This window comes from Silurus meridionalis, chromosome 13, assembly GCF_014805685.1.
Source record: "Silurus meridionalis isolate SWU-2019-XX chromosome 13, ASM1480568v1, whole genome shotgun sequence".
Lineage (NCBI taxonomy): Eukaryota > Metazoa > Chordata > Actinopteri > Siluriformes > Siluridae > Silurus > Silurus meridionalis.
Window position 1 is genome coordinate 28,960,277 of NC_060896.1, and position 12,940 is coordinate 28,973,216.

Consider the following 12,940-nt stretch of genomic DNA (forward strand, 5'->3'; position numbering starts at 1 on the left):
TCTATAGTTCTCTATAATACTCTATAGTTCTCTACATATATTTCTATGGTTCTCTAGTTCATTATAGTTCTCTATAGTTCTCTATATTACTCTATAGTTAGCTATTGTTCTTTGTAGTACTCTATAATTCTCAAAACTTAATTCAATAGTTCTCTCTAAAGTACTCTTTAGTTCAATAAGGTACTGTCTAAGATATTTTCTATAGTTCCCTATTACTTCTTATTATTCTTTCTGTAGTTCTCTCTATATATTATTATCCAGTTCTCTATATTTCTCTAAGATTTTCTCTATTGTTCTCTCTTTAGTACTCTATAGTGTTATATAGTTCTCTGTAGTTCTCTAAGTTTCTTTCTATAGTTCTCCATAATACTATGTGTGTACATGTACATGTGTGTGTGTGTGTGTGTGTGTGTGTGTGTGTGTGTGTGTGTGTGTGTGTGTGTGTGTGTTACCATTGCAGTTGTTCTGGCAGCAGGTCCCAGTGACAGGATAGTGACAGTTGGGTCTGGGACACTGCTGATGACAGTCTACTCGTCCTCCTCGACACACACACTCCTCACACGGGTTCGCCGGGTTTGCAAACGTGTCACCATCAACATACACCTGCTTCTGAACTCCACAGGCTGACAGAAGAACCAGCAGGAAAATACTAAGTCAATAAAACACTGACACTGTGTGTGTGTGTGTGTGTGTGTGTGTGTGTGTGTGTGTGTGTGTGTGTGTGTGTGTGTGTGTGTGTCTGTGTGTGTCTGTGTGTGTCTGTGTGTGTGCAACTACTTGGACATTGAGGACAGCACTCTCCAGGTGCGGTGTACGGGTTGGAGCAGGAAACCGGGGGACATTCCACTACACTGCAGCGCACTGAGCCATCCTACCACACACAACACACACACACACACACAATTAAATCTTAGCTTGTACTTAATAAATAAATGTAATGATCTTATACAGTGTTATGTAAAAATCTCAATTTTAATGATTACATACATATTTTTTATTTATTTGATATTTCGTCACCTGTCGTTATTTTGTACAGTGAAACAGTACATTTAGATTTTTGAGATGTTCCATTTGCTGTATCAGTTCTGCTGAACAATCTCAGTATACAGTATTAATCTGTTCTTCATTTTCAACAGGATGCAACAATAATAATACAATTAATCCGTTAGAACAGCAGGAGTCCCAAACAGCTGGAGATGTGGGTTCTGATTGGACATTTTACCTGACAGGTGCAGCTGTTACACGTGTCGTCTGGGTCGAAGAACGTCTGCCCATTTTCATAAACACGCTGGTTGTAGAAACAGTGATTACACACTGGACAACATTCTCCTGAAACGAACCAAAAATCAGCAACACACATTTTACATTCAAATCAAACATAAAGGTAATAAAAATATAAAGTTGGAAAGTAAAGTAAAAAGTAAAACAAAGAAAAAAATATAACATAAAAAATTACATAGCAAATTAAAGTAAAAATTAAAAAACATTTAAGTAAGTTAAAGCTTTCAAAAGTAAAAAGAAATTGAAAAAGTACTTTACATTGAAATGTAATTTACTAGGAAAATTAAAAGTACAATGTTTGTTAAAATGAAACGATTAAAACAATGAAATAATTCCTGCATTACATTTATATTCATCAGATTTATCACAAATTAGCAAAAATGAATTAACAATGTCAGTAAAAATTCAGTGAGTGTAAATATTGGCACCCATCATTCAGCTAATGCATGAAATTGCATACTATTTTTTATTTTTACCTTTTTTTTAAATAAACATCAATAAAAGCACAGGGCTGCTGAATACTGGATTCTGATTGGTCCGAATGTGGGGGCTGTGATTCATTTCTATTATAATAGTAATGAGACTGGTCTTCTTTAAGAGGAAATTGAGTTTGATTTATTTTTCACACCTGTCTCTTTGTTTGGATGGCGGCAGGACAGAAGAGGACACTCTTTTACTGAACACCGAACTTTCCCCTCTGTACAGGAGCACCTGGTGCAGGGCGTGTCCTCAGAATCCCACTCGGCCTTGTGTTCATATTCAACATCGTCCAACACACAATCTACACACACACACACACACACACACACACACACACACACACACACACACACACACACACACAGAAACACAAGCACATTCACATTAACACACACGCAAAACAGAAGAATACCTATAAATTTAAAACTTACTTCATTAATGTCTCTTTCTGTGTGTGTGTGTGTGTGTGTGTGTGTGTGTGTGTGTGTGTGTGTGTGTTACCTTTACACACAGGACAGCAGACATGGGGATCTCTGACAAGGTTTGCACATCTGACTTTGGGACATCTTTCCTGATGGCATCTTACATTTCTCTCTTTACAACACACACACACACACACACACACACACACACACACACACACATGCACACACACACACGCACACACACACACACACACACACACACACACACACACACACACACACACACACACACACACACACACACATGCACACACACACACACACACACACACACACACACACACACACACACACACACACACACACACACACACACACACACACACAAACTTGTCGAAATTGCTAAAGCTGATGTTTGAATATGAGGATATAAACATGAATCTATGAATAAACATGAATATGCAAATAAGGCCACATCCCACACCCACACGCATCTTATTGCAAAATAAAAATGTTTTTCTTCAAATTAAATAGTGTTAGCACATAGCTCCTGTTTGCTAAGCTAGCTAAAGTAGCTTATGTTAGCTTATGATGAAGAGGTGGTTGTCATGATAACGGGACAGTATATTCTGAGGTTTATGGTTACTAATTTGCATGTGTAATGTTTATTCAAAGCAATATAATATTGTATAATATATTTTATATTATACAATATTATAATAATAAACAGATTATCAAATATTATTATTATTATTATAACTCAGGACTGACCTCACACACACACTCAAGGCAGGGTCCGTTTCCCGCTGGTTTAAACACCTCACCATCAGCGTATACTCTCCTCTCATATTCACAAGCTACACACACACACACACACACAGTAATAATACACATTAAACCTTTAGCTTATTAGCTGTGTGTGTGTGTGTGTGTGTGTGTGTGTGTGTGTGTGTGTGTTACTTACAGTTGCATGTGGGGCAGCAGGTGTCACGCTGTCTTGTGGGGTGTGTACATTGTAGAGAGGAACACAAAGACTCTGTATTCTCACACACAACCTCCCCGGCCTGCGCACACACACACACACACACACACACACACACACACACACACACACAATAAACAAAAAAGACCCAGCATTAAAAATGAAAAAAAAAAAAACATTTTGTAGTTTAAACAGGGATTGAAACAAATGTCTGGTCTGAGTGTATGAGCTTAGTGTTGGGGTTGAGTGTTCGTGGTTAAGTGGTTGGATTAGATATTTAGGTTGAGTGTTTGTGGTTAAGTGGTTGGATTAGATATTTAGGGTGAGTGTTTGGGGTTAAGTGTTTGGGGTTAAGTGTTAACTACACTTACTAAACACTGACAGGTCAAGCAGGGATTCTGTTTGGAAGTAAAGTTCTGTCCATCTGAATACACCTCCGACTCATAATTACACTGTTCACACCTACACACACACACACACACACACACACACACACACACACACACACACACACAGAAGCAGTGTAACAGTGTCCTCACACTGTCTTTATATTAGAAGTGTGTGTGTGGATGGTGTGTGGTACTCACTTTGGACAACAGTCTCCGTTTCTCCTAATTGGATGAGGGCAGTTGAGGGCGGGGCAGGGGAGCGGCTGACAGTTAATATTTCCATTCTAAAACACATTAACATGACGTTAAGAGCAGCTTTAAACAATTAACAGTAAGTGTGTGTGTGTGTGTGTGTGTGTGTGTGTGTGTGTGTGTGTGTGTGTGTGTGTGTGTGTGTGTGTGTGTGTGTGTGTGTGTGTGTGTGTGTGTGTGTGTGTGCGTGTTAATTGTTAAATGATCTGGACTCACTTCACATACACAACGCTCACATCGATTATTACTCGGAACCGGTTCTCCGTTCAGAAAATTCTGTCTATTCCGAGAGCAACCTAATCAGACATGATGATCAGATCATCTCACAACATCAGATTCCACAACAGCAGTGCTTCAAATACAGTACATTATCACCACACACACACACACACACACACACACACACACACACACACACACACACACAGAACCTTGACTGTGTGACTCACGCTCACAGGATGGACAGCAGGTTCCTTGAGAAGGCGTCGGGTCTCTACACTCGGTGTTACACTTCTCTGTGGAACAATCGACACGTCCCTCCTGGGAGAAAAATAAACATTTCATATAAAAGGCATAAGTAAGGCAGAGGAACAGAAGCTCTGTAAGACCTTTAATACCGTAGATGTTCCGATATTTTTTTCCTTGTGACACTGTGACCAACTCATCACCCAAATTCATTTGATTTTAGAGCATGTGGTGCTGAGTGAACCTCACAGCCCTCTGTAAAGCATGGTGGTGTTAGCATCGTGTTCAGCATGCTCCACATGATCTCTGACTGGTTCACATGCTTGAGATTATATACAGTAGCTATATCCTAAACCTTATCATGACTTTCCCAGAAACTTTATCCTGAACTGTTTTTCTCTACATGATGCTGTGTGTTTAAGTTCTCGAACAAACTCTAGATTCTTCCAGATCTCCATTTAAACCATTCTGTCACTTCTCACGGTTTTACAGCTAAATGATCGAACTATAACTGATCTTCACTGATTCTTTTTGTAAATAATTGTGCATTTGATGTTCATTTTTGCTCAGATTTATAACGTTTACTCCCATTAAATAATTGTATAGTTATTGGTTGCAACGCTGCACAGAGTGGAAAAGTTCACGGGGGGGTGAACACCAACACCACCTGGGAAATGACTAGAAACACCTGGTGTTTTATGGTTTTTGAGACACATTAGTCCAAATGGGACATTTTAGTTTCTAACAGAAGAATTTGTGTAAGAAGGAGAACAGGAGAGAAGATGTGATCAGACTCCCTCACCCCCACACTCACACATGGAGGTGGAAGTTTAATGGTTTGGGGTTGTTTTGTAGCAGGGAAGGTTCTGGAAAGTGAAAGGAAACCTGAACCAACATGGCTCCCATTCCATACATCAACATCATGCAGTTCGGTCTGGACTGAGGAGAGCAAACAGTCATCTGGAGTGATATCTCTTATGGAACCACCTGCCCAGTCACCTTACTGAAATCTTACTGAACTGCTATGTGACAAGAGGCTCAGCGAAGAGTTTCAGCTGAATGTTTGGAGAAATGAAGTGTCCTGGTGCTGAGAGTGTAAAACTGTTCTTCATGCTCAAGGAGGATTTTTCAATGAGAATAAAGTGGAAGATCTGAACATTTCGATTTGTTTGGTCAAAGAAAATGTTTTATTTTATTTTAAATGCAAGTTTGTTGCATAGAAAGAAATGGAACATTCATGTGTCTCTCAAAAACCATAAAACACACAGTGTTTCCACACTTTCTACAGAAACTCTATGCACAAGCCTCCATGAACTTACTGAGCATGTGCAGACACGACAGGGTTCTCCAGGATGCTGCCATTTTGAGCCGTGCTCGTGCCTCACTCCCTCATGGATGCAGCCTGTAAACAGAGTCATTACACAAACACCATGACGGGTAATGCAACAGACACACACACACACACACACACACACACACACACACACACACACACACACACACACACACTTACTTCGACACCTGGGACAACACTCTCCACTGACGGTTTCCACCAAACCACATTCAGGTGTAGGACAGGGTACATTGCTACACCCCACGTTCCCATTCTACACACACACACACACACACACACACACACATTATACAGAACATAGGAGTGTGTCCCTTAAGTGCACATTTTTAGAGTGTGTGAGGGAAATTTTTTTATATACTTGAACATAAATAAATAAATAAATAAATAAATAAATAAATAAATAAATAAATAAATAAATAACATTTAGAAAATAAATGTAAATTTTTAATCCTTTTTATTCCACAGTTTATCAATCATTTGTGTAAATGTGTGTGATGTGAGGCTTCATGTTACGATGTTATAATGAAAAGCTGGAGTCTTACAGAGCACACGCAGAGTTTACACACATCAGCCTGGTCTGGAAAACTGACTCCATTAGGAATGACCTCACCACGATATTCACAGCGAGAGCAGTCGCGACAGCACGAGCCGAACCGAGGCTTCACTCCATTCTCACACGACTGAGGACAATTCTGTCTGTCAACACACGACATGCCGCCATTCTGTAAACAAATAAACAGCAAAAATATCTGTTAAAACAGTTCATGTTTTAATAATCATTTCCTAAATATTCTAATTCCAGTCACTTCCCAATAATCCCACAATTTTTGTATTCCTAATTGCTGCCTGATAATCCCAATCCCAGTCATTCGCTAATAATTCCAAACTCAACAATTTCCCAATGAATAATTGATAGACTTAAAATAAATATATACAAATATAAATAAATAACTTTTTGAAAAGAATATTTTATTAATATTTTAATCCTTTTTATTCCACAGTTTATAAATCATTCACGTAAATGTGTGTAATGAAGAATGTGAAGCTTCATGTTACGATGTTATAATGAAAAGATAGAGTTTTACATACAGGGCACATGCAGAATTCACAGCAATCCTAATCCCAGTCATTAACGATTTATCCCAGTTTCAGTCATTTCCCAGAAATTCCTAATCCAAGTCATTTCCCAGAAACCTCAAAACCAGTAATTTCTCATTAATTCAAATTCCAGTCACTTCCCAGTAATCCCAGTCCAAATCCCAGTCATTTCCCAGTAATCCCAGTCCCAATCCCAGTCATTTCCCAGTAATCCCAGTCCCAATCTCAGTCATTTCCCAGTAATCCCAGTCCCAATCCCAGTCATTTCCCAGTAATCCCAGTCCCAATCCAAGTCATTTCCCAGTAATCCCAGTCCCAATCCCAGTCATTTCCCAGTAATCCCAGTCCCAATCTCAGTCATTTCCCAGTAATCCCAGTCCCAATCTCAGTCATTTCCCAGTAATCCCAGTCCCAATCTCAGTCATTTCCCAGTAATCCCAGTCCCAGTAGTACATGCTGTATGAGTCTGAATGATCACACACCCTACAGGAGCAGGTCTGGCAGCCGTCCACGGTGCTGTAGGAGACGTTGTGGATTCGCTCTTCTATTCCACACACTAAAACAGAGAGAACGTTCGCTGTTTCAGCGTAGCTAATGCCACAGGAAGTGGACAACATCAAAGAAACATCAAAGAAACAACAAAGTTGTTTTCCCCGTGAGGAAAATGACACAGAACAGTTCCGAACATACGAGAAAAACACGGGACCGACTCTGCGTTTCCGTCGCTGAGGTGAAAAGGATTTACAGGAAATGAGATGAATGAGAATACAGCAATGTGATGGGTGTGTGTGTGTGTGTGTGTGTGTGTGTGTGTGTGTGTGTGTACCTGAGCATCTTGGACAGCACTCTCCAGGTCTTTTAAAATGATTAGCACACTGTGGGGTGGGGCATCGTATAGACTGACATCTTACTACACTATCCTATAGTGCAAAAATACACACACACACACACACACACACACACACACACACACACACACACACACACACACACATTCATTTATTTCATACCTCAGTAATATGTAAATATAATTATTTAAAAAAACGAATAAAACCACTCACAGTGCAGGTGCAGTTGAGGCACGGATTCCTTTTGGGTACAAACACTTCTTCATCATTATACACACCTCCATCATACTCACATCCTGCAGAAACACACATCGTTCCATCAACAATTTATTCTTTCAAACGGTTCTCAGGTGGTTCTTTCAGATAATTCATTATTTCACACAATAGTTCGAGACGATAAAACCTACTTTCACAGACATCTCATTCCGACTGTTACAAATTTGATCAGATGTAAGGTTTTAATGGAGGTTGGAACGTTTCTCACTTTTTGAAGTTTCACACTGGACTTTCCCAGAGGAGCAGGAACACTCTGTTCGCCCATCAATACTCCAGTGAGATCCTTCTTCCATCTCACGGCTCTCCCAGGTACAGGTCTTCCTCACACACTCACACGATTCCAAATACTTTACCCGAACCTGCAGGTCCTCATTCTACAATACACACACACACACACACACACACAATTGGGTAAGTTCTCATCTCAGAACAAAATGTTTTAATTTCACTCTAAACAGTGTATTCCTCGAGAAGAACACTTCTTCTGGCCATTCTTACAGAATGTTACTTCAGAACCTTAACTAAACATTTAAAGCCCTGAGAGGAAACACAGAGGAATAGTGGTTCTGGAAACCTGTTGTTTCAGAAAGTCCAGCATGGTGGTAAAGTTGTGCAGTATCTCCTCCAGGTTCTTGACTCGTTCTCGTCTCTGTTCACCGACAATTGCTCTGGCTCGCGAAGCCGCTGGGGGGCCGAGCACCGAGCTGCGATCCGGCTGGTCCTGGAGCTCCTGCTTCACATCCACAGAGGTGTAGGGGGTGGGGCCAATGGGGGCGGAGTCTAAAACACACAAACACCTAGGTTAAAAAATATATTTACATTCAAATGTCATGATTATTATATTATATATTAATTATATATTATATATGATATTTTGTACTTTGATTAATTAATTGTATATTATCATTAAAATACTATTTGTTATATATAGTGTATAGTGTGTGTGTGTGTGTGTGTGTGTGTGTGTGTGTGTGTGTGCATGTGTGTGTGCGTGTATATTTGTGTGTGTGTGAACAGAACATAAATCTCAGAAAAACATCAGATCGACCCCGAGCTCTAAAAGTTCTCCAGAACTCCTGACACAGAACCAGAAACTTCCCCCTAAAGCCCCGTAAAACTTTCCACAGCTCCACCGTAAACCTCACAGATCGTCTCGTCTCGCTGAGCCTGAACGTGAGTGCCATCAGGGTGGAAGGAGAAGTGGACGAGTCGAGATGTGAGCGAGCGTGACGGAGATTTAATCCTCGATTGAGGAGCTTTAACAAGATCAACAGGAAGATGTTTTACCGCTAACGTTCCTGCAGAGCCACGGACGTTTCTCGTAGGGTTCGGTGGAGATCACTGCAGTCTGCATTAATCCCTGTAAACAAACACACACACACACACACACACACACACACACACACACACACACACATACACACATACAAAAATAAAGCAAAACTGAGTTTTAAGGCGAAGCTCTAGCTGTGATGTCACTAACTAGGTTTAGAATCTGATATACATTATTAGTTACCTAAAAACTTTTTTACAGCATGTAGCTAATGTAGGTCGGTTGTCATGGTAATGCACTCAGTTAATGGCTAGCTCATTTTAGCTAATATTTCTATTAATAATCGTGGAAACGACTCAATGGGTGTGTCCTAATTTGCATACCCATACATATTTATATATCTTTGCATTCATAACGAGGTGTTCGGATACTCACGTAAAATTTGCTAGCTTTGTCATCTGCCGTGCTCGCTAAGGTTACCCGGACGCCGTGAGGAGGACGATTAAGGGTCAAAGGTTGTTCCTGGTGTGTAAGTCTCAGGACTGTAACTTCTTTACACTCCTTGAAAAGCCACACCCACCCCGGAGCCACACCCAGTACCACCCTCGCCCACTTCCCGCCTGAGAACGGGTTTCCTCCGGGGAATCGGAGCACCTCGGGTTTCATGCTAGGTTCGGTTCGAATCTCCAGCTGGAGAAAATCCTCCTGTGTGTTGGAGACGAGGCGTAAGAGAGGAACGTTCCCCGGAGCGCTCAGAGAGAGCAGAGTCGCCGCCGAACCTCCGACCTGCCGAGCCACCAGGAACACACCGAGCGAGCCGCGCCACGCCCTCACAAAACGCCGACTCACGTCCAGGGGGAGCGTCACGTGAGGCGTGCGGCAGTGGAAATGCCAAGCGGGAGTGCCAGGGTCGTGACCTTCGACCTTGTTGATTTCTCGAGAGAAGTGTGTGTCGCTCAAAGTTTGCAGAATGTCAATGACTAAAGTGAGAAAAATCAAACATTATAATAAAAACATTAGAACTTTATTATCTCACCACATACAGTTTATTAAGTGTTAAAACACACTTCAGAATACACACACGCACACACACACATACACACATATACACATACACGAACACACGCGCACACACACACACACATATACACACACACATACACAAACACACACACACAAATACAAACACGCACACACATACACACAAACACACAAATACACACACGCACACACACACATACATATACACACATATACACATACACGAACACACGTGCACACACACACACACACACACACACAGGTTCTGATGAGGAGAACAGAAAGATAGTTTTGTGATTTCTTGTTTCTCATGTTTCAACACTTCACTGACACAAGAACGTGTGTGTGTGTGTGTGTGTGTGTGTGTGTGTGTGTGTGTGTGTGTGTGTATAGTTCTGGTCCAGCACAGCTGTTCCTGTTTCTCACACTGGTTTCAAAGCAGGACAGTTACACTGCTGCAGCTGTTTGGACAAAATTAATAATAATAATAATAATAATAATAATAATAATAATGATGAGAAAAATCACAGAATCATAAAAGCTAATGTTAACAGCCATGGCAATGTTAATGATTTGTTTGTGTGTGTGTGTGTGTGTGTGTGTGTGTGTGTGAAAGTCGAGTGGACAAGCTGTCACAATAAACACTAAGGAGTTGAGGTCCTTATTAGACCCAAACGCATGTGTGTGTGTGTGTGTGTGTGTGTGTGTGTGTGTGTGTGTGTGTGCAGTATGGGGAACCATGTATAAACGTTTGTGTAACTGTGTGTGTAAATGTGTGTGTGTGTGTGTGTGTGTGTGTGTGTGTGTGTGTGTGTGTGTGTGTGTGAGACAGTGTGGTAACAGTTGGGGTTACAGTGTGTACCAGTGTGTATGAATGTGTGTAAGAGTGTGTATTAGACAGCATGAGTAGCAGTGTGTGTGTGTGTCAGTGTGTGTGTGTGTGTGTGTGTATGTGTGTGTGTGTGTGTGTGTGTGTGTGTGTGTGTGTGTGTGTGTGTGTGTGTGAGACGGTGTGGTAACAGTAGGGGTTACAATGTGTAACAGTGTGTATGAATGTGTGTAAGAGTGTGTATTAGACAGCATGAGTAGCAGTGTGTGTGAGTGTGTGTGTATGTAAGTGTGTGTGTGTGTGTGTGTGTGTGTGCAGTAGGGGGAACCATGTTTACCAGTTTGTGTAACTGTGTGTGAGTGTGTGTGAGTGTGTGTGTGAGAGTGTGTGTAAGACGGTGTGTTACAGACTAAAACACTACACACTTTACACTTTTTACACTTCACACACTGTGCATGTCCATCCCCCTGAGAGAGTGTGTGTTTATCCTGCAGTAATGATGGACATGCAGATGCGGATGCGGAATGTGAACAAGAATCAGATTAAAAAACAGATTCTTTGCAGATCAGTTTTCTCCAAAAAAATGTAAACAGAAACTCCACAGATCAGATCCCAACTGTTTATATGGAAAAAAAGGGAAAAAGCACAATTTCAGCCATTATGTCTTATCAGAAAACTCCAGACTTTCTGAACATTCTGATTTATTTAACGGTTCCTTTGAAGTTCTGCACAGTTTTCTATGGTTCTTTACAGTTCTCTAGAGTTCGCTACAGTTTTCTACTGTTCTCTAGAGTTCTCTACTGAGTTCTCTACAGTATCCAATGGTGTTCTATGGTTCTCTCTAAAGTTCTTAATAGTTCTTTATGGTTTCTTAAAAAAAATCCATATAATTATTGATTGTTTCTAAAAGTTGAAGTGAAGTTTGTCAGGGTTTTTTTTTATAAAATCTTGATTATGTAGGTTTATTATTAAGGTTTTCTGATCGCCTAGGAAGTAATTAATGTGTGTGTGTGTGTGTGTGTGTGTGTGTGTGTGTGTGTGTGTGTGTGTGTGTGTGTGTGTGTGTACACAGCGTCCTAGGAGCGGTTAAAACTGTGTTTTAGTGTGAATGAAACTCACCCTTTGGGTCCTTCTGCAGTTTCAGCTGCTTGTTATGGTGAGCTGAAGAAGCAGAGCAGATCCTCCACAGCGCACACACACTCAGAAGAGCAGAGAGAAACCTTCTCCTTCTCCTCCCCATTACCAGCTCCATGTTCGCCCCCAGCTGCGACCACCAGACCAGGACAAAGAACCTACAAACTTCTTCCAAGAGTGGTAGACTCACAATGCTGAGGAAGACAGCGGTGCTCTTTAGTAGACCCCTGATCCCTGTCCTGCATTTCTCACACACACTCACACCCACTCACACACACACACACACACTCACACACACACACACACACACACACACACACACGCCATGACATAGGGCTGCTGTTTCCTCCTTAATGACAGGAATTCGCGCTCGTGAAACAAGAAACATCTGGCGCTGGTTCAGTGATGGACGAACCGAATCCTGAAAGAATCGATTCATTTTTGTCCTGTAGTGAGTCGGTGTGATTGACTCTCGAGACCAAATTTAAATTTTTTATTAGAATGTTTTTTTTCCTCGGCAGCTCTCTCTCTCTCTCTCTCTCTCTCTCTCTCTCTCACACACACACACACACACACACACACACACACACACACGGTTTATTTTGGGTTGGCCCAGGAGCTTTATGTTCATATTTTTTTGGGGTTATTTTAATTCATTAATTTTATACTACTAACTATTATCACTACTACTACAAACCAATGTATTATTATTATTATTGTTGTTGTTGTTGTTGTTGTTGTTGTTGTTATTATTGTTGTTATTATTATTATTATTATTATTATTATTATTATTATTATTATGATATTGTTATT

The 12,940-nt window shown here is 40.8% G+C and overlaps 1 protein-coding gene across 1 annotated transcript in view; it reads right to left on the minus strand.

Annotated features, from left to right (window-relative positions):
- Nucleotides 1-12,636, minus strand: part of LOC124396053 (kielin cysteine rich BMP regulator) — a 23,602-nt gene extending 10,966 nt beyond the window's left edge. The window contains exons 1-22 of the mRNA XM_046865009.1: nucleotides 12,113-12,636; nucleotides 9,559-10,103; nucleotides 9,138-9,210; nucleotides 8,425-8,630; nucleotides 8,059-8,224; nucleotides 7,788-7,870; nucleotides 7,553-7,646; nucleotides 7,209-7,282; nucleotides 6,171-6,350; nucleotides 5,788-5,881; nucleotides 5,594-5,676; nucleotides 4,259-4,349; nucleotides 4,026-4,105; nucleotides 3,756-3,841; nucleotides 3,540-3,630; nucleotides 3,151-3,250; nucleotides 2,958-3,043; nucleotides 2,263-2,353; nucleotides 1,910-2,062; nucleotides 1,223-1,329; nucleotides 778-871; nucleotides 453-623 (exon numbers count right to left, since the gene is read on the minus strand). Coding sequence (XP_046720965.1) covers nucleotides 453-623; nucleotides 778-871; nucleotides 1,223-1,329; nucleotides 1,910-2,062; nucleotides 2,263-2,353; nucleotides 2,958-3,043; nucleotides 3,151-3,250; nucleotides 3,540-3,630; nucleotides 3,756-3,841; nucleotides 4,026-4,105; nucleotides 4,259-4,349; nucleotides 5,594-5,676; nucleotides 5,788-5,881; nucleotides 6,171-6,350; nucleotides 7,209-7,282; nucleotides 7,553-7,646; nucleotides 7,788-7,870; nucleotides 8,059-8,224; nucleotides 8,425-8,630; nucleotides 9,138-9,210; nucleotides 9,559-10,103; nucleotides 12,113-12,245 — 2,881 coding nt within the window. The 5' untranslated portion in view covers nucleotides 12,246-12,636. The remainder of the gene's footprint in view (nucleotides 1-452; nucleotides 624-777; nucleotides 872-1,222; nucleotides 1,330-1,909; nucleotides 2,063-2,262; nucleotides 2,354-2,957; nucleotides 3,044-3,150; nucleotides 3,251-3,539; nucleotides 3,631-3,755; nucleotides 3,842-4,025; nucleotides 4,106-4,258; nucleotides 4,350-5,593; nucleotides 5,677-5,787; nucleotides 5,882-6,170; nucleotides 6,351-7,208; nucleotides 7,283-7,552; nucleotides 7,647-7,787; nucleotides 7,871-8,058; nucleotides 8,225-8,424; nucleotides 8,631-9,137; nucleotides 9,211-9,558; nucleotides 10,104-12,112) is intronic.
- Between the last annotated feature and the right edge of the window lie 304 nt (nucleotides 12,637-12,940).